At 36.2% G+C, this 20945-nt stretch overlaps 1 protein-coding gene and 2 long non-coding RNA genes across 4 annotated transcripts in view; 2 read left to right on the plus strand and 1 right to left on the minus strand.

Moving 5' to 3' along the window:
* LOC101883647 (uncharacterized) overlaps positions 1-20945 on the plus strand; it is a 713507-nt gene that overhangs the window by 219831 nt on the left and 472731 nt on the right. The window lies entirely within an intron of this gene.
* The window catches only part of LOC108179599 (uncharacterized), a gene marked incomplete at its 5' end in the record, with an annotated part of 86400 nt that overhangs the window by 6419 nt on the left and 59036 nt on the right, over positions 1-20945 (plus strand).
* Positions 7351-16617, minus strand: LOC147833337 (uncharacterized). The gene is made up of 8 exons (XM_087286968.1): positions 16472-16617; positions 15519-15670; positions 13438-13572; positions 13277-13301; positions 12001-12030; positions 10163-10268; positions 9621-9659; positions 7351-9473 (listed from the first exon to the last, which is right to left on the minus strand). The coding sequence occupies exons 1-7, from the start codon at positions 16527-16529 to the stop codon at positions 9626-9628; spliced, it is 540 nt and encodes a 179-aa protein (XP_087143094.1). The 5' UTR covers positions 16530-16617; the 3' UTR covers positions 7351-9473; positions 9621-9625.

Below are 20945 nucleotides of genomic sequence, written 5' to 3' on the forward strand. Positions count from 1 at the left end.
TCTTTCTGGAGTTTTTTTTTTTTATAAAAATGTTTTTTTCAATCAATTTTTGCAATAATTATTTTCAATGATATTTAATATTACTATTGTTAAATAAATCAAATTTTCCATGTTTGATAAATATGCTTAGCATTCACATAATTTAATTGTTTATATACACTACTAGTCAAAAGTTTAGGGCCAGTACGATTTTTAAAATAAGCTTATCCTGCACACAAAAGCTGCATTTATTCAATCAAAAATAAGGTAAATTTTTTAACTGTAAAATGTTTTAGCACTATAAAATAACTGTTCAAAAGTAGTGTATAATTGAATAATTTATTCCGGTGACTTTAAAGATGAATTTTCAGCTTCATTGCTCCAGTCTTCAGTCACATGATTTTTTTCAGAAATCACTCTAATATTAATTATTATTATTGTTATTATTAATGGTAATAGTAATAACTTTATTTAAAACTAAATACAAGAAGAAAGCATTTATTTAAAATTGTAATACACATTTAATAAATTTTTTTTATTTAATAAATGCCGCCTTGATGAACAAAATAATTTTCTTTAAAAAAATACATGAAAAAAAAAAAAATGACCCCAAACTTTTGACCAGTAGTGTACTTTTTATTACTTTAAAAATACTTTAGAATCTGTCTGGGACCTTCATAATATTTTTGCATGGCATACTTGAGTTTAATTTTACATATTTTTCTGAACAAGTTTGTAGTTTAAGAAGCTGTTTGCTGATTAGTTTGCTAACAATAGAGCATGAAAGAAAGTCTTAGACTGCAATTTGAGAGTGCTGTCTCAATATGAAAATCAGCTGCTGTTACGACCTCAAAAATGTCTAGGGCTGAAGTCGAACATAAAAATTATAGAGAAAATAAATAAACAGTTAGCAGGTTTGATTTTTAAATGACCTTTAAGGTTCTTTTATTGTGAGAAGGTGGAAAAGGTTTGTATTTACAATAAACAAATAAATGAGCGCAAACAAAAAGCTTCAGGGCTGAGCAAGGCCAAAATAACAAACAAAACATTTACTAACTCCACCCCGAAGATAAATTACCTACTGAATCAAAAGTAAATGAAGAAAATAAATTACAAATACTACCCTTACTCCTTAACTAAACGAAAAAAACAGGAGAAAATCAGTGTCAAAGTAAATGGCACTCAGCCCCTACGGCGCTCAGCTCACAGCTATATCAAACAGTATTTGACAGTCACAAAAATTGGAGGGGAGAGGAAAAAGGGAGAGAACACCTTAATGTTCACAATTCATAAACAAACAGAAGCACTATGATACGTTTTCCACACGAACGCCACTCTTAGAAAACTCTCCGTCTCTCCCCCCAGCGATCTGACTCCGTCGGTTCCTTTTCAAAAGATGCTGACTTCTCCCAGCACCAACCACAGCGCACGCACGCAGCACGTCCAATTAGGGCGGGGTAACCTGGAAACAGGAACGGGACAGGACGAGAGAGGGAAAAAGAGAGACACACCCACACAGCAGCACAGAAACAACCCAATACGCTCTTGCGTAACACCCCCATCCACAAGAGTCAAATTAATTTTGGCGATATCACTAAACTGAATAAGCACGTGAAAGAGAATCTGCAACAATGTTTTCGGATCCTTTTTTATGACGTATCTCAAGATTAAATTCTTGAACTACAAGTGCCCACCTCATTAACCTCTGATTGGAGTTATACATCCGTGTGAGAAAAACAAGGGGATTATGGTCGGTATACACCATCACAGGATCAGAACTACCTCCAACATACACCTCGAAATGCTGCAACGCCAGAAGTAATGCCAGTGCCTCCTTTTCAATAGTGCTGTACTATCTCTGAGCTCTGGAAAACTTCCTGGAGAAATAGCATATCGGATGGTTAATGCCAAGTTTACTCTCCTGAGTCAAAACAGCTCCACAACCTACTCCACTTGCATCAATTTCAAGTTGAAAAGGACGCGTAAAATCAGGTGCTGAAAGTACAGGCGCACTACACAGGAGATCTTTAGCTGCACCAAAAGCATGATCACACTCAGAGTTCCACTTAAACTCTCTATTTGTGCTCAACAGATCAGTCAACGGGGATACTATGGTGGAGAAATTCTTGCAGAAAGCCCTGTAGTACCCGATCATCCCTAAAAAACATCGCAACTCGCGCTTCGTTTTAGGCACAGGAAATTCCCTAATCGCTTCAACTTTAGCGTTAACAGGGCGCACTTGCCCCTGACCCACCTGCTTGCCAAGGTAAGTAATCACTGCCTTACCAAATTCGCACTTAGCTAGATTTACTGTTAAAGAAGCTTTGGCAAGCTGTGAAAACACTTCACGCAAGGTGTTAATGTGACTAGGCCATGAATTTGAATAAATGACTACGTCATCCAAATAAGCCTCGCAATTTGTCACACCAGACAATATTCTCTGCATGAGACGTTGGAAGGTGGCTGGAGCGTTTCGCATCCCGAAAGCCATGACTGTATATTGCAGGAAGTTGTCCGGTGTCACAAATGCAGAGACGTCAGAGGCGCTTGCACTAAGCGGCACTTGCCAATAGCCCTTCAATAAATCTAGTTTAGTGACATAGGTTGCAGCACCCACACGATCAATGCAATCTTCTATCCTAGGAAGAGGAAAAGAATCTGGTTTCGTAACACTGTTCAGTTTGCGATAGTCTGTGCAAAACCTGAATGTGCCGTCTGTCTTTGGCATCAAAAGACAGGGCGAGCTCCACGGGCTTGAACTTGGTACTGCAAGGCCATTCTGCAACAGGTACTCCACCTCTTTTTTCATCTCCTCTCTCTTCCATGGATTAACCCGATATGGATGCTGTTTAATGGGAGAAGAATTCACAATTTCAATATCGTGAAACAACACGTTGGTTTGAGTGAGGGTGTCAGAGAAGAGAGATGAAAACTGGGTTAACAACTGTACAAGAGCTTTTCGATGGGAATTATCAAGGTAAGATAAATGCTCATCTAACCCTTTTATTATTTCTGAATTTGAAAGTCTGGGTGGTACTGCCATTTCCTCACGAGCAACCCATCCATCCAATTCAGACTCAACACTAGACACAAGTGCAACTGGGACAACAGAATTATTTTTAGCATCACTGGATCTGCCTACATATGCTTTAAGCATGTTAATGTGGCAAACACGAGTTTTCTTCCTACGATCTGTGGTACGAATAACGTAATTGGTGTCACTCAGTTTTCGTTCCACTGGATACTTGTAGAGCAGACCCAGGGACAGGCAGTAATACCAGCACAGAGTCGCCCACCTGAAAACTCCGGTTAGTACTATGTCTGTCAAAACGTTTCTTCATTTTGTCTTGTTTCACAGCCAAATTTTTTCGTGCTATTTCACACACACGATGTAAACGTTCACGCATTTTATTCACATAGTCTAAAACAGACATAGGGTGAGGATTGACACTTAGTAGCTGTTCTTGGAGCAGTTTTAAGGGGCCACGGATTTTGTGTGCAAATACTAACTCAGCCGGGCTGAAACCCAAAGACTCCTGAACGGTTTCTCGTACTGCAAACATCATCATCGATAAACCATCATCCCAGTCTCGTCCAGTTTCCACGCAAAATGTGCGCAGCATAGATTTTAACGTTTGATGGAAACGTTCTAGAACGCCTTGAGACTCAGGATGGTAAGCACTCGACAGCTGATGTTTAACAGTTAATTCACGCAACACTTGCGAGAATAAAGTCGATGTGAAATTAGAGCCTTGATCTGTTTGGATAACTTTCGTCAAACCGAAAGTGGAACAAAATTTAATCAGTTCTCTGACGACTGCTTTGGCTTTAATATTGCGCATCGGAACTGCTTCCGGATACCTTGTAGCTGCACACATTATTGTTAATATATAGTGATGACCAGCTTTAGATTTTGGCAATGGGCCAACACAATCAATCAATATACGCTCAAACTGTTCACTTGTGATTGGAATTGGATGCAGGGGTGCAGGAGGTATAACCTGATTTGGTTTGCCCGCTAACTGGCATGAATGACATGAACGACAATATGCAGACACATCCGATTTAAGTCCTGGCCAAAAGAAATATCGCAATATTCGGTCGTAGGTTTTTCTAACTCCTAAATGGCCAGAAAAAACATGGTCATGTGCAAGCCCTAGAATTTGCGAACGATGACCCACAGGCACAACAATTTGATGAACACAATCATCGTCCTCCCATTTACGTATTAGCAAATCATCCTCCCAGATGTATTGAACTTTGCCATTAACAACAGTGCCCTTATCTGCTGCAGAAATGCACTCTCGCAGTGAAGGATCATTTCTTTGCGCGTCTATTAACTGCGCACGCCCAACTTTTAAGTGAACGTCAGTACCACCCAGTATTTCAGCCAGATTTGTAATTTGCTTACTGTCAAGACATGTATCTTCAGATGTATTTTCACTAGACATCTGCATGAAACTATCAGATAAATCCATCTCCTTCCCTTCATTACGAGCTTGAGCCCGCGTCACTACACATGTAGGAAATGCATTTGGGAATTGAATAGATACATCTGACATTTCATCAATGACTGGGGTATCAACCACAATAGGAACAGGGAAAACTTTCCCACCTGCCAGATCATTGCCCAGAATAAACTGAACTCCCTCTACTGGAAGATCAGAACACACTCCAACACAAACATTTCCCGTCACTAATTCAGTTTGCAAATATATCATGTGCAGGGGAACTGTAACACAGCCTGAACCCACTCCTCTTAGTATGACATCAGAACCAGTATAAGAATCAGATAACAAATTTAGAGTGCTTCGAAGCATCAAAGACTGAACTGAACCGGTGTCCCTCAAGATAGTTATTGGTTTAGGAACACTTTCAGCATCATGTGACACCCACCCTGACAGCATAAAAGGTTCAAACCCCCTCTGGTCTGAATTTAAATCTGTCTCCTCTGTAGCTGCACGTATAAACCCGACACTTTTAGGTTTAACTGACACATTTTTCTTTTTCCAGGCCTCACAGTCTGCTTTCAAATGATTAGCATCCAAACAGAAAAAACACACCCTACCGTCCCCGGAGCGGTTTTGAGGAATCCTTCTATTGCTGAACCCAGCCCCTCGCCCTGGTTTAGCAGTATTATTGATCCAACCTTTGACCTGCATTTCAGGACCCTGGACAGCAGCCCTATCAGCACCTTTGACCACAGGAGAGAAAACTGTTCTGTGTGTTAATACAAACTCATCTGCCATTACAGCAGCTAAGGACAGAGACACTACTTTTTGTTCATTCAAATGAATAACAAGATTCTCAGACACAGAGCTCTTAAAGTCCTCTAATAAAACTTGCTCTTTCAATTGCTCAAACGTTGTGGTTTTATTTGAAGCACACCATTTATCAAATAAAGTTCGTTTTTCCCTTGCAAACTCCACAAATGTTTGTCTGTCTGTTTTCTTGTGAGCTCTAAATTTTTGTCTGTATGCCTCCGGCACTAGCTCATATGCACGGAGGACAGTCTGTTTAACAACGTCATAAACAAGACTCTGTTCCACTGGCAACGCGGAGCACACTTCCTGCGCTTTGCCAATTAATTTACATTGCAGCAGGAGAGCCCACATCTCCTTCGGCCACTGCAATGTAGCTGCCACACGCTCAAACGCAGTAAAATAACTGTCTACTTCTGCCTCTCTAAATGGTGGAACCAAATTAATATGTTTACTCACATCAAATGCTGGCAAACTCACAGGATCAGTTACGGCAGCAGCAGGACTAGATGAGGCTAGTGCAGGGCCACTGGGTAGCTGAGCAAATGACGGAGAGGTAGGTGAACGTATCGGAGAAACCCCGACCTGCTGAAACAGACCACGATCTCTCTGAAGTCGTTCTTTCTCTATTTCCAGCTCTAGCTCCTTTACCCTAAGCCTTTTACTCTCAGTCTCTGCCCGTTTAACTTCCAATTCCAGTTCCTTCAACTTTATTGCCAACATTGGATCTGACGCGGTCACCGCAGCATTAGGCTGCGCTTGCGCTGAAGACGGTAACATACGTGGCTCGGCGGAAGAGAGCGGTGCAGATAAAGGCTTCTCGTCGGCCATGACCAGCGAAGCAGCGCTCGCTTCTGCACCACGCTCAACCGTTTCGTCAGGTAGAATTTGTTGCAAAACCAATTCATCATGTAGATACTTTTTAATCGCTTTTTTAAGACTCATTCTGTGACACGGGTTAGCAATTTTAATTAAATCATCTTTGCGGCAGCGATTTAATTGTTCCACGTTCGGAGCCAGTGTAAAAGAAATCAAGTCAAACTCCATAATCCAATCCGAATTATTTTTCCCACACCACAAGAGAACAGATAGACAAAAGTTTGACTTACCACCCACATGCAGTCAAGACAGTTGGTTGAAACAGGTGACACAGAGTCGATATATTCCAGTTTCTGCAAACAGTAAAATACATAAACTATTTCCTCTTCTCACAAACCAAAAGACGAGCCCCCAATTTATGTTACGACCTCAAAAATGTCTAGGGCTGAAGTCGAACATAAAAATTATAGAGAAAATAAATAAACAGTTAGCAGGTTTGATTTCTAAATGACCTTTAAGGTTCTTTTATTGTGAGAAGGTGGAAAAGGTTTGTATTTACAATAAACAAATAAATGAGCGCAAACAAAAAGCTTCAGGGCTGAGCAAGGCCAAAATAACAAACAAAACATTTACTAACTCCACCCCGAAGATAAATTACCTACTGAATCAAAAGTAAATGAAGAAAATAAATTACAAATACTACCCTTACTCCTTAACTAAACGAAAAATACAGGAGAAAATCAGTGTCAAAGTAAATGGCACTCAGCCCCTACGGCGCTCAGCTCACAGCTATATCAAACAGTATTTGACAGTCACAAAAATTGGAGGGGAGAGGAAAAAGGGAGAGAACACCTTAATGTTCACAATTCATAAACAAACAGAAGCACTATGATACGTTTTCCACACGAACGCCACTCTTAGAAAACTCTCCGTCTCTCCCCCCAGCGATCTGACTCCGTCGGTTCCTTTTCAAAAGATGCTGACTTCTCCCAGCACCAACCACAGCGCACGCACGCAGCACGTCCAATTAGGGCGGGGTAACCTGGAAACAGGAACGGGACAGGACGAGAGAGGGAAAAAGAGAGACACACCCACACAGCAGCACAGAAACAACCCAATACGCTCTTGCGTAACAGCTGCTGACCTCAAAGACCACTTGAACATCAGATAACCCCCCATGAAAAAACATGAGTGTTATCTTAGTCAGATGGCATAAAGGCCCATATTCTTCTCATGTCTTGTCTTGAACTGCTTAAAAATTGCAATGAAATAAACAAGCTGAACACAGATGTTTTCTTTTAGCATTTTATTTGTAGATTTCTTACATAAAAAGATTTCTCACCTGGATAACAAAAGTATGGTTTAAAAAAGCAGATACAAACTGTATATTGATGCTGCACAATACAAAAGCTAAGCATATTTAAAACTTTAAACAGATATTTAAATATTTTTCTTCAACCCATCCAACAAACACACTTTTTATAGCTTAATTTTGACATAGAAGAATAAAATGCATGACCAGGAAAGCATGAGGAAAAGATTGATTGTGAGCACAGGTATGTATAAGCAAACTACAGACCATTAGCATCATACAAATCTGATTAAATGGTTTCACTTACCACAAAGTTATGAATAAACACATGAATACAAATCACTTTTTTTACACCACTAAATCTGAAGCTGAGTGGATTTACCTAGTGCTGCATTAGACATGTGTACTCACTGGCACAGCATTTCATTTCATTTTGCTTCCACAGCAGCGACTACAGAAATACTTGCCCTTATAATCTATTTAACTTTCACTACGGTGACATACAATTCATCATACTTCATTCCTAAAAAAATGACATGACCAGTGATAGATATAATCATAATAAAACATAGAATGTATTTTTCATTTATGTTAATATATAAGTTACATTAGAGCAGGGGTTCTCAACCTTTTTCACTTTAAGGCCCATCTCCTTCTGCGAAAGTTTTTTTTGAAGGCCCAAACTGGTTGTCTAGAGAAAATGCTAATTTTAAAGGTTAATCTATTAGCAAAATGTTTCTTTTGCCTTCTATTATGGTATTTTTTTAGATCATTTTATTGAAAAAAATGAAACAATATAAATATATACATTTAAATATAGTATAAAATATAATCATATATATATTTTTTTATATAAAAAAAAAAAATGCACAGACACGTTCAAAGCTCCTGAATCCTTTACTTCAGTTATTTTTTTTTAGAACTTCAGAGTATTTGGGGCTTTTCTGTAATAAATGAAGCTGACAGGACATGGCAAACAAATGAACAGTTTCTGCTTTGAATTAGACAGACTACTATTCATCTTTTGATTTACTATTCATATCCAATAAAATAAACAAAGAAATGTAAAAACCCTTAAATCCTTTGAAAGGCATCAATCTGAAGGCGGTTTGGTTTGTAGCTGGGCATTATTGGAGTTCGCTGATAGGAACAGTGAACAGCTGTTCACTACTGAAACACCACCAAGTCTCGCTAGATCCTCCTGTACGGGCGCATGTCTGTTATAAAACACTCGCGGGACATTACTTTGCACAACTATATGGATATTTTAAAGCGTTCCCACAAAGAGAGCACGCATAGTTTGTGAATCAACTGACTTGTGGGGCACAAGTAAGCTGGTTATTAAAACCTTAATCATCGTTAACGTTACCTTTACATTTTGCGTGACTCTTTTATTTACACAACTGAGAACGTAGTCTTATTTGACTGTGGTTGGAAGTTAAAGCCGCAAGACTGTACAGTGAGGCTGTTTTTGCACAAAGTTCGAATTGGCCTATTCAATCACAGAAAACGGGAAATGCCATTACTTCGATCATGTTAATATGACTTATTCAATAATGAATTCAAATAATTATGTTATAATATTTAAGTTAATTTTAAGCTATCTTGCAGCCCACCTACAGGATCGCTGAGGCCCACCGGTTGAGAATCCCTGCATTGGAATATAATTTAATATGTTATATTTAATGTAGGTATTATAATATAGAGTTTAGTTATTTTTGTTTTTAAATATATCATTTTATGTAACCATCTGTTTGCACAACAGACGCTATATTCATTTTCATGACAAATATTTTCAATACAGATTATTTTCATTTGTGCTCCTCATATGAGAGTGCATGTGTATAATCTTTATATATCAATAAATACTTCCAAAATATAAAACTAATTCATATCATTATTTCATTATGCAGCTTCAATGATCAAGTCATGATTCATTTAATAAAAAAGAGAAATGAATCCTAAGATTATAAAGTCCTGAGGTTCTAAAAGCGGCTAACACAAACCGAATAATACAGCCAACGCTATATAAATGTAGGTATAACCATGACATAATAATGGCATGATAAAGATGAGACGTCCAGGAGAGGTGCAAGGATTTCCTGAGATTCAAACAGAAAGGGAAAGCCTTCTATTAATGTCACTGGATTCTATTATTATCGACTGACTAATGTAGTTTAAAGACAGTGTTTTGAATTACTCATTTACATCATAACCACAATGTTTTACAAAACACCAACGATACATACCAGAATCAAACTCCAGCATCACAAGTAGTATATCCAGGACTGTAAAGACAGAATTATAAATGTTTTCAGAATAAATAGAAAAAGCCATAAGTATAGGCCCAGATTTCCTCAGATTTTTCATCATTAATTTTGTTCATTTACATGAGTAAACTTGTGTGAATCTATATTTATTCAGTTTTTTACTTAATTTTTGTAATATTATTGACTAATGTGAAAATGTTCGTCTGATTTATGTACAATGCAGTTTGTAAAGTAATATTTTCTGTCTTTTACTAGATATATTATATGACAAACTTGCTTTATTTACCTAATAAAGTGAATCTAATTGGATTTGCATTTTAAACATTAAATAAAAGTTTTAAAAGATATTATTTTTTATTTCATATATTAAGGTTTTAGTTCAGATACTCCCAAAATAATTCTGCAGAAATCCGCACACTTTTACCAAAATTCTCTGCAGAAAAAGCTAAAAACGTCCTCAGATTCCGTCTGGCCCTAGTTATAAGTTTATCTTGACATGCCAGTGTTGTAGAGCATCTTACCCTCGATTTTTCATATAACATGCAACGCTGGTGATCATGATAATCGCCAACAGTCCACACACACATGCTCCAATCACAACACCAGTGTTCCAGATAGAAGAACCCCCTAGTGAAAGAAAAAAAAGCACAAAGCAAAGGTGTGAGAATGTGAATTATCTAAATTAGGACTAAAGGCTAAATTAATAACAAACTTTTCCTATGAACATTTTCATCATGTTCTTCAGTGAAACATGGAAGATACTTTGAAGAACATTTGGGTCCCAATAATATTACCCAGAAACACCAAATAACTTTCACTATATGAACAAAAATGTCAGGTTTGCAAACAGGAAAACGGGTTCTGGTTCAGGTCTTTACTTTTTGCTTTGTTAAACGTCCTGTAAAGTGCTTTGACATGTGCCATTATATTCAGCGTTTGACGTAATCTCAACTACATGAGGATCAGGAAGGCTGGGCGGGACATACATTCTCTACCCTCCTATTCAAAAACAACCAATATTGTTTGGTTTATATCAAAACTCTGCAAGTCAGTGCTGTTGAGCACTGTCTATAATAAAAATACAGAGTCTTGCCATTTCTATCCAAAGGAAATAATATTTACACAGTCTGTGTCCCCATATACCTTATTCATAAATAATAGAAGAGTAATATATTGATACTAACACTTAAAATATATATATATATATATATATATATATATATATATATATATATATATATATATATATATATATATAAATATTTATTTAGCTGGAATTGAACTTTTTACTGAAATACTGAGTTTTTATTACTCATGATGTCTTTAAACAAACCTACCAAAGACAAGCATGACCAATGTCCATCATATGCCAACTGTCAAAAATGAATTTTGTTTTTGCATGTTGATGTACTTTCAACTGAAACAGAATATTGAGTTGTGGGCGAGGCTTTCCTTGTTCACATCATTGCCTCTTAGCAAACTAACATTAAGAGGGGAAGGTTAAGAATATTGTAAAACTGATGTCAACTGAGAAGGACCACAACATAGACTTTGCTATGGCGAAGACTAATTAATTTAGTTACATTGGGTTTTTTGAAAGTTGTGTGTGTAAGTTAGAACACCCTTAAACGGAATATTACGGTTTTCAGTATCAGAACATTATAAAAACAGTACAGTCCATAGCAGGTCTTAAGATTTGGATGATAAGACCTCGGATGAACAACATCACATGGCATTTCACATCATTTCATTATTTATTTATCAAAAATAAACCTATGGGTTAGACGGAATCTGCGGACGTTTTTTGCTATTTCTGCGGAGAATTTTGGTAAAAATCTGCAGATTTCTGTGGAATTATTTTGGGACTATCATAACTAAAACCTTAATATATTAAATAAAAAGTATTAAATTACTGAATACAAACTGAATAAATTCAGATATACACATTTACTCAAGTAAATAAACAGAATTAATGATGAGCTAAAAATCTGCAGAAATCGCGCAGATTCCATGTGGGCCTACCTATGCATGACAAACTTATAATTCAGTACAGAGACTGTTTTTCTGTATGACCTTACCATTCTGCCAGATCATTCTGGAGGAGTTTGGAGTTTTTTTTAGCATTTCAGTCAGGAATAGGACTTTGAATGGACTATAGAAATGTCATGATTGTTTTCAGATGTTCTGTTGTAGATTTGCTGCTGTGCATGAGATTTAGCCAAAGGCCTAAGAGCATCAAACTGCTAAACGAGTCAAGGCATTTTATTAAAAGTTCTGACTTTTTTGGTTAATGCTATTTGTTGTTGTTCAACAAAGGATTTTATTTTTCAATTACAAAGTGGTAATACTGGTAACTTACCTTCAGGGTGTGTTTTTGCAGTGGAATTACCTGCAACCAAATAATTACACTTAGTACTATTCTATATACATATCTATTTTTTAAGCAACAGAAAATGTGTTCATGAGTAGTGGTAACACTTTATTTCAAAAGGTATGTACAGTAATCACCTGCAATGCTAAATTTTTACTCAGTGGTTATACTCTTCGCTACTTTTTAAATATGTTCAGTTCAAAGCCAGTATTTATTTAATAGAAAATACAATAAAGAAAGGATATCCATGATTGCTTGTTGGTTGATGTTTGTATCCTAAGAACACATATGGTGACAATACCTTTGTAAATATCTAAAATTCTGCAGTGATAACCAGTCACAGTTAAATTGTGAAATAATTGCAATATTAAATTCATTTTTAATGGAATGTAGGGTAAGATGTAATTATTATTTTGGTTTAAAAGCTGAATTTTAAGCGTGATTAGTCAAGTGTTACATAATCCATCAAATATTCTAGTAAAAGTATAAGTCAAAAGTACTGTTAAACATGAATTATCTAATTCATCACATTCGTCACAATTAATTATTCAGGAGTGAAAATGCAAATGGAAGCTTTTATTTTTTTATGTTCTTTTTATCAATGAATCTTAATAGAAAAATGTAGCAGTTTTCATGATAAAATTTGACAAATCAACAAGTTTTTCAGCCCTGATTATTTTAAAAGACTCATTATTAGTGTTGTTGTACCAATATTAACTGATCATAATAGAACAGCAAATCATCATAATTATTTCTGAGGGATCATGTGAAACCGAAAACTGCAGTAATGATTCATCACAAATTCAGCTTTGAAACAGGAAAATTTTTCATTTAAAACAACATTCAATACAAAAAACTGTTATTTAAAATTATAATATATTGTGTAATATATTCAATATTTACAGTGGTAATATTTTATTAGAGTTTCCCTGTTAATATATTAGCACAAATTTGCACTAAAGCATTAAGAAGTTAACCTTAATCGAAATAATTAAATATAATGGTAGCTTAAAACAACAGAATGAGCAGCGAGAATACAAATGAAAGTAATTTTATTTGTTGTGGGCATCTGCAATCTGAAATAAACTGCTTCAATTACTAATTACTGCCCACTAAAACCAGATAGAGTACATCGCTAATTGATACTGTTTGAGCTTAAGTTACAGGGCAAGTCAAAAATATCCTATTGATAAGATAAACAAATATGTTTATAAACAAAACGTAGTCAGTCAAATTAGTATGTAGTAGTAAAACATTTACTTACAAAAGCATGGCTTCTTTTCATGGATCTGCATTATACATAAAAAGAGAAATCATAATCAAAGCATTAAGTGCAGTATAACTTCATAAATGCTTTTAAATTAAATGAATGCCCTAACAGTATATATAAAAATATGAAAAAACCCACAACAGTTTGACACTTACACCGAGACTGAAGCAAACGAGGTGGCATTCAAGTCCTGTAGGGCAGGCGTGTAAGATGGCGCTGTTTGCTGTTATATTGGCAATGGGCTGGAGGCATTGATTTTCCTCAGCATTAAAATATGCTGTTACTTTACCCTGATCAGGAAAGGGAGAAAGAAAGAATAATAAAGGATGGTGAGATGGCAAAGAAATTTAGACATATACCTTTTCTTCGTCTCTTTGCACGTTTATAACATAATGCTGAAAGAAAGGAAAAAAAGTTGTTTGCCAAGCCTTTTGAAAATAACTGAATTTCTGCTTGATTATAAATAAAATGCAGTATTGTTATAAATATTTATTATTCATTTTGATTTTTATTCAACTCTCATTTATAAATGAAAACTTTGACTTTTTATGCATAACAAGACCTGCTCACTCCCCCTTCCCCCCACACACTGTCCTGTACTAGTCACTATGTGCTAGGTCTGTGCATAATTCTAAATTCGATTTCGGCCTCAACGATTATGAAAAAACATTAATTGAGATAAAACAATTATTATGCCTCATATCCTGCCCCCTTTCCAGCAGTCCAAATTCGTTCCTCTCAAAGCTCATTTTCACATTGAAATCAGTGAAATCATGTAACGTTACTTTTGCAGAATGGGACACGCATCATTCTTTGTGTATTCGATTCATTCATGTTTTTAAAAGTGTGAAAGAGAATAATGCACACACATACACACACACCATGTATTTGGGTGAGCGCCTAAATGGTCAAATACATGCAAAACGTGGCTCTTAAAGCATTATATTCTTGCTGCCGAGTGTTTTTATTATTATTAATCAAACAACAAAAGACAAGCACAAAATCACTTACTGCTATTGACTGAAGAACTTTGTAGCTTTATAAAAAGAAACCAATCAATGTTTTTTTTATAGTGAAAATGCATTAAATTTCTTATTTATTAATTATTTTTTATTTTATCTTTTATTTATTCCCTTTCCATAATTGTAAGAACTTGTTAGTTTGTCTCATTCTGCTTCAGTATTAAAAATTGTAAAATTTAATGATCGTCGAAATATAAATATGTAATTATCTATATATGTCAAAATTTTTAGACATGGCCCACTGATAATCAATTTAAATAACCATTATTACTGTTATAACCAAATTATCATGATTATGTTCTATTCAATAATTGAGCAGTGCTACTAAGTGCTGTATTGAGCTGGTCATTATGTCATTACAGTATTGATCACACACACACACTGGACACTCTTTACAGCATTGATCCACAAGCTAACTGTTCTGATAAAGACTGCACTTCAAGCTCACTGTCACTTCAAAAGATTGATGAGCTGTGTTCACTGCACTGTTTCTTAGTTTGCACTCTATCAGTCAGGAGTAATTATTTATATATTGTATTTTTAAATATTACGTCAATTGTATTATTTGAATATTTATATTCCTCCTATAGCATTTAGGGAAGCACCTATGGGTCTGAGAGTTATGTAATGTCTGTGTATGTGGCAGAATTGACAAAGTTGACTCTTATGCTGATCATATAGAAACAATCCTCTGAGTCAGTTTTGTTGCATCACACAACCAATTTAAAGCTTAAAATAGAATTGGTGTGCACTGTCACTTTTTTCATTACACAAAGTATCAGTATTATTGCCACTGTTAATTAATTTCAACATTCCATCAGAGTATTTCCCCAGAAGCAATGTTTTTAAAACCACTGACATGTCTCCCAATTAGACTCGTGCTTAGTTTAAACCTTTGCACTGTTTCTTTTTCTTTCTCTCTCTTTTTTTCTAATGGTTTTAATTAATGTGTCTAATTCATTTGGACCCTCGACCTGTTAAGCCATGGCATTTGAGCAGCCCACATTTCCAATCTCATCTCCAATTACCTTATGGCGAAGATAAAACAGAAGTTTACATCATTTGTCCTATTTAGCCTTGTAGATGATTACACTGTCTTCATTAATGTTAGCTGTTTGTATGTCAGATTGTATTAGAACTGTGACTAGTAAGCATTGCAGAAATCCTGATATTTGCAAACGTAGTGTCATTGTATGATTTCGTAAGATACATACATCAACAAGCAATTGTGTCTCACAGTCATGGGCAACCCTTTTGAGGTCATGCGTCATTGTGAGGTGGATCTGTCCATCGCTTTGTTTCTCTCCTGCGCAGTGCAGGACATCAGATGCCTTAGTCTTTATGATGCACATCAGCATAAGCAGAACTGAAACAGACAACACACAAAATAATCATGGTTTAGTTGTACTGTTACAAAAATAAACAAACAGAAGCATATGTTACTCTAAACAGGAAAAATGCAAAGTTATGAAATAACTGAGAACTTTTTTTTGACAGAAAACTTCTGATTTGATATGTATTGTAATACGTTTATGCATCTAGTTAAACCCTCCTTTCACAAAGCAGATTAAATAATATGTGATGAGGTCAACAAATTTGAGACAAGTATTTCTTAAATCTGCATTCCACTCCACATTTAGACACGCACTCACAAACTTCAATGATAGATAGATCATTTATTTTCCTTGAGCTGTTTTATCAAGTGTTGCCACACCACCCATCCACTCTCATTCACGCACGCACGCGCACACAGACACACAATTTAGTTAATTTAATTCACTTATGCCAAAGAGGAGGTACGGGGAGAACATAAGTACACACAATGTCAACTGGCCCAGCTGGGAGTAGAGCCAGCGACATTCTTGCTATGAGGTAACAGTGCTGAGGTGAGGTAACGAGCTGCTCTCATCGGGGGAATCCCTGCTGCCATTTTAAATTAAATATGATCAAGTGAACGAGCCACTCGATCCTTCAATTTTGTCAGAGGGAGTGAGTTGGCTTTATAATTCCATTCCAGCACCTACCGTTAGCCCAACGCAATTGTGGCGTCACAACAGTCTCGTTCACCAGGTTAACGTTATAAAAAAACGCTTGGTTTAACAAAATAGCCTATAGCAAAAGAGTACATATAAACGAATAGCCTGCAGTAAACAGTTAAAGAGCTTACCGAGGAAGATCAAATCAGGTTTCATGTCGAACTGAATCTTCTGTGTTCTCAATTTCATTTCAAGTGACACTTTCTCACTTTCTCATCCGCTCGCGTGAAGCGCTCCGACTCCGCGCTCCGACTCCGTCCTCTTCCGAACGTCACGAGACGAGAGAAGTGCGGATATTCTTTGAGGCTGAAGGGAGGGAGGTGGGTGTTTCTTTGGCTGAAGAAGGAAATCGCGTGATGTATATCGGGGTATATTCTAATTAGATACTACACATCTAACACTAAATCAATTTCATCACCTTTTTGACTTTACATAGGCTATATCTGCCAGAGAAACCGGCTTTTATTAATTTAAGGTTTTAGAGTTCTGTGTGTCAAACGCTTCACTATAAAGGTAACTGTACAAGCCATGCAAACCTTTTATTTATTTTCAATATCAACTTCTTTAGGTGTCTGACAGAAATAATGTCTGCTGCTTTATTGTTAACTTTGTGTAGTTTAAAGATGCGGCTGTGGGATTGACTGAGTTAAGAAATGTGTTGCAACAGTAAACAGCAATCGTTTACACAGCAAGTGAACTCGAAAAACAGCCAACTGCTGGCAACCTTGTTTTCTATGCTTGTTTGTTTGTTTGTTTTGTCAAATCATAAACAAATACAGTATTTTACTCTTATCTGCATGTAACGTTAAATCTATGAAATATTAAATTTCACATGTGTTTTGCACATCATTGTGATCTGTAAATGTTTATTGTATTGTTTTTGTTTTTCTTTTATGCCTTGGGAATTTCAATTGAAAACAACTGAAAAATAACATTTTAATGTATAGTTATATTATAACAAACAAAGTCAAAATAATAATTTGTAATAATAACAAAAAGAAAGACAGTATAGAAGTAGAACACAAGTTCTATGGAAAAAAAAAAGTGTCAGTATAATGTTTAATGTAAAAGCAGTTGTCTGCAACAAGCTTTTGGATTACAATTTCAGTAGCTCTTTAGAGTCGTAATATGCTTCTGTGTATTTTGCCTTCCCATATTTCTTCAGATTTTACATGTTTTTGTGTTTTTGATACCACACCGCTTACCAAAACAGCTGTATGTAACAGTAGAAGTACAAACATGTGGGAGCAGATTGATACAAATAACAAAAGAAATGTAATCACTGTACATAAATATGCAACTGTAGTAATATGAGAATACTGTATGAGTTCTGATTTAGATCATCATAATAATAACACGGATGAAAATGATTATGAAATTCATCAGACATTTCCTCATATCTGAGATATTAGAGCACACTCACGCCCCTGATTTCCTCGAAGTTATTTCTCTTCTTATAAACAGACTGGCTCTGCAAAGGTTGTTTTGGGTGATTCTGTTGCCAAGGTTTAACCCTATTGCTACATGAAAGTATCAGGAACGTAACCTCAGAGCTCATGTTGTGTTATGGCTGTCACATCATCGTCAGAGTGATTATGTTGCTCTGGATTTCTGGGATTGATTGTTGAGTTTTTAAATATTTTTACTTGCAAGACACAACACTGCAGTTTATGGTTCAGTTCAGAGAATGTAGCCAAGCCAATGTGGCCTCTGCTTTGAATTTCATCTTCGACTGTTGGTTGATTTTCTACAGAAGAGGATTGGTGGCAAATAATAAAAATTACAAAATATTATTACGCAAGTTAAATATAATTTAATTTAAAAAAATAACTTACATAAGTTGTTGAGAATAAAGGGAAAATACAGTAATTGTGTTTTGAGAAAAAAAAATCTTTAAATAAAATTGAGAATGAACTCAATAAATGTTAAGATAAAAGTTGGATAAGCTAAATTGGCCGTAGTGTATGTGTGCGAATGAGTGTGTGTGTGTATGGGTGTTTCCCAGTGTTGGGTTGCAGCTAGAAGGGTACCGCTGTGTAAAACACATGCTGGATAACTTAGTGGTTCATTCCACTGTGGCGACCCCTGATTAATAAAAGAAAATGAATGAATGAACCTTGCATGTGTTTGCTTTTAGTTTATTATCTATTGATGTAAAATGGGGTGTGGCTTCAAGATTACATGATTAGGTCTCTGGAAGATAGGGTGGGACTTTGTCTCCAGCTGTACAGTAAAAGAGGAGAAGATGCAACATTAATTGTTTGCAGTCTTTGCCTCAGTCTATAACAGTGTTATTTTGAAGCCACTCACATAAAGAGCTGCCTGTGAGTTGTAACTGTGTTTGTGTCCACAACTTAGATCCTTTATAGCAGTACTGGTAAAATGAACATCTAAAAAAATAAATGAATCAAAATGACCACGCTCCTCTGCTTCTTCCTCAGGCACCATTCAAGTAATCCAAAAGCAGCGGAAGCTTTTCTAATTCTACTGTGGATTATGCCATTAAGTTTTTCCTCAACTAAGAAGTCAAGGTACATGAATTCATTAACTTGTTAGAGCTGAATGAGGTTCAAAATGGCTGCCAAACCGAGTCCACCTTGTTAAATTGGGTCTAGCTTTTAACCAATTCATTTTGAGCGGAAAATGTTCATTAATGGGCGACACAGTGGAGCAGTAGGTAGTGCTGTCGCCTCACAGCAAGAAGGTCATTGGTTCGAGCCTCGGCTGGGTCAGTTGGCATTTCTCTGTGGAGTTTGCATGTTCTCCCTACGTTCGCATGGGTTTCCTCCGGGTGCTCCGGTTACCCCCACAGTCCAAAGACATGCGGTACAGGTGAATTGGGTAGGCTAAATTGTCGTAGTGTATGAGTGAATAAGTGTGTGTGTGGATGTTTTCCAGAGATGAGTTGCGGCTGGTAGGGCATCCACTGTGTAAAAACGTGTTGAATAAGTTTGCGGTTCCTTTCGCTGTGGTGAACCCGGATTAATAAAGGAACTAAGCCGAAAAGAAAATGAATGTTCATTAATGTTAACTGTGGCAAGGATTTTCCTGTACTCATAACAAGTCTCAATGAATTCCTCAGATGAGTTCAAACATTAGGATCTATAGTATTAAACAGTTTGACTTCACTGATAATATTGTAAAGAATATCTGTAGCTGGCGGGACACGTGGCTCAGTGGTTAGCACTGTCGCCTCACAGCAAGAAGGTTGCTGGTTTGAGTCCTGGCTGGTCCAGTTGGCATTTCTGTGTGGAGTTTGCATGTTCTCCCAGTGTTTGCGTATGCGCATCAGCTTGGGCTACTTGAAAGAATCAGAATCAGTTTTATTGCCAAGTGTGCTTCACACACAAAGGATTTGTTTTGGCTACAGAAGCTTTAAAAAGTGTACATAAAGTGACCAGTGACTACACGAAAATAAATATAAAAAAAGACTATAAACATTAAACAGAGATGCAGCGAGTCAAAAAAGATTGGGATGTTGAATTGTATGTAATTTGTTATAAATATACAGGTTATAAGGTGCTGGGTGTGTGTGGGGGGTGTTCTCCTGAAGTCCTCTATGTTTTGAGCGTGTTCAGCTCCAGGATGTTGTATCTGCACCATAAAGCCAGATGCTCCACCTCTTGTCTGTATGCATACTCGTCACCATTCTGGATGAGGCCGATTACATTAGTGTTGTCCGCAAACTTCAGGAGCTTGATGGAGGGGTCTTTTGCTGTGCAGTCGTTGGTGTACAGGGGGTAGAGCAGTGGGGAGAGAACACATCGATTTTATTAGATTCAAATTATTAGAAAACAAAACTTGTGAGACATTGTTTTACTTTTATTGGTGATTCCAAATTTGTAAAGTAATCTTAAGCTTGGCAAAAAGTTTTGGAGGATTTTATGCTTTTTCTTTCAGACAGAATGCCTGGACATACTGCACAATAGGCGTTTTAAAGATGGCCGCAGAGTGAAATGACTTAAACTTTGCTAATACTAGTAGACTTATCTTAGACTTACTAATCAGTAACTGCCCGTCCATGCCCTAGCAAACATTTAGAACATTTTAGTAACCATAGGAAAATGACTCAAATACATGCCTTAAAAACCCAATACCAAATTATTTTTGATAATCATGACATTTACCATAGGGACTTTTTACTAAGACCCTTTGTTGTATACAATGAGGAGCAAAATGGCAGCTGTTGGCAACATTTTATTTAAATTTATGGAACCTCATTGTATTGCTTGTAGTATAAGCAGTGAATGGTTCATATTGGTAACTCAAAGATACATAATAGTACCAAAAATATACCTCTAAATTTTTATATATTACATTTGAGGTATTAATATTGACCATTTAGATAAAATATTTTCCTTTTAAAGGTACTTTCTCAGAGTCAGCAATAAATGCGACTGTGAGTGCTCTGTAAAATGTGATCTTGCTTTCAATATTCAATTTCAATATTTATTAAACCTGTATTAAAAAAATAATTTGTTCCCTGACTTTTTTTGCAGGTATGAATATATGTTTATTTAAACGATAAGTTTACCAACTTTTGTTTAAATTTAATTTTAAATGAAACATGGTCATTGTCCATTGTCCATAGCCCCCCTGAATTAT

This window comes from Danio rerio, chromosome 16 (genome assembly GCF_052040795.2).
Source record: "Danio rerio strain M-AB ecotype USA chromosome 16, GRCz13ab, whole genome shotgun sequence".
Lineage (NCBI taxonomy): Eukaryota > Metazoa > Chordata > Actinopteri > Cypriniformes > Danionidae > Danio > Danio rerio.

Bases quoted from the DNA above. Each gene is read 5' to 3' on its own strand.
- LOC147833337 (XM_087286968.1), bottom strand. From the start codon at position 16,529: ATGAAATTGAGAACACAGAAGATTCAGTTCGACATGAAACCTGATTTG. The intron at 13,302-13,437 runs GTAAGTGTCAAA...TGTATAATGCAG, and splicing joins TCGTTTGCTTCAGTCTCGGT to ATCCATGAAAAGAAGCCATG. The intron at 10,269-12,000 runs GTAAGTTACCAG...TTCTTTCACTAG, and splicing joins TGCAAAAACACACCCTGAAG to GGGGTTCTTCTATCTGGAAC.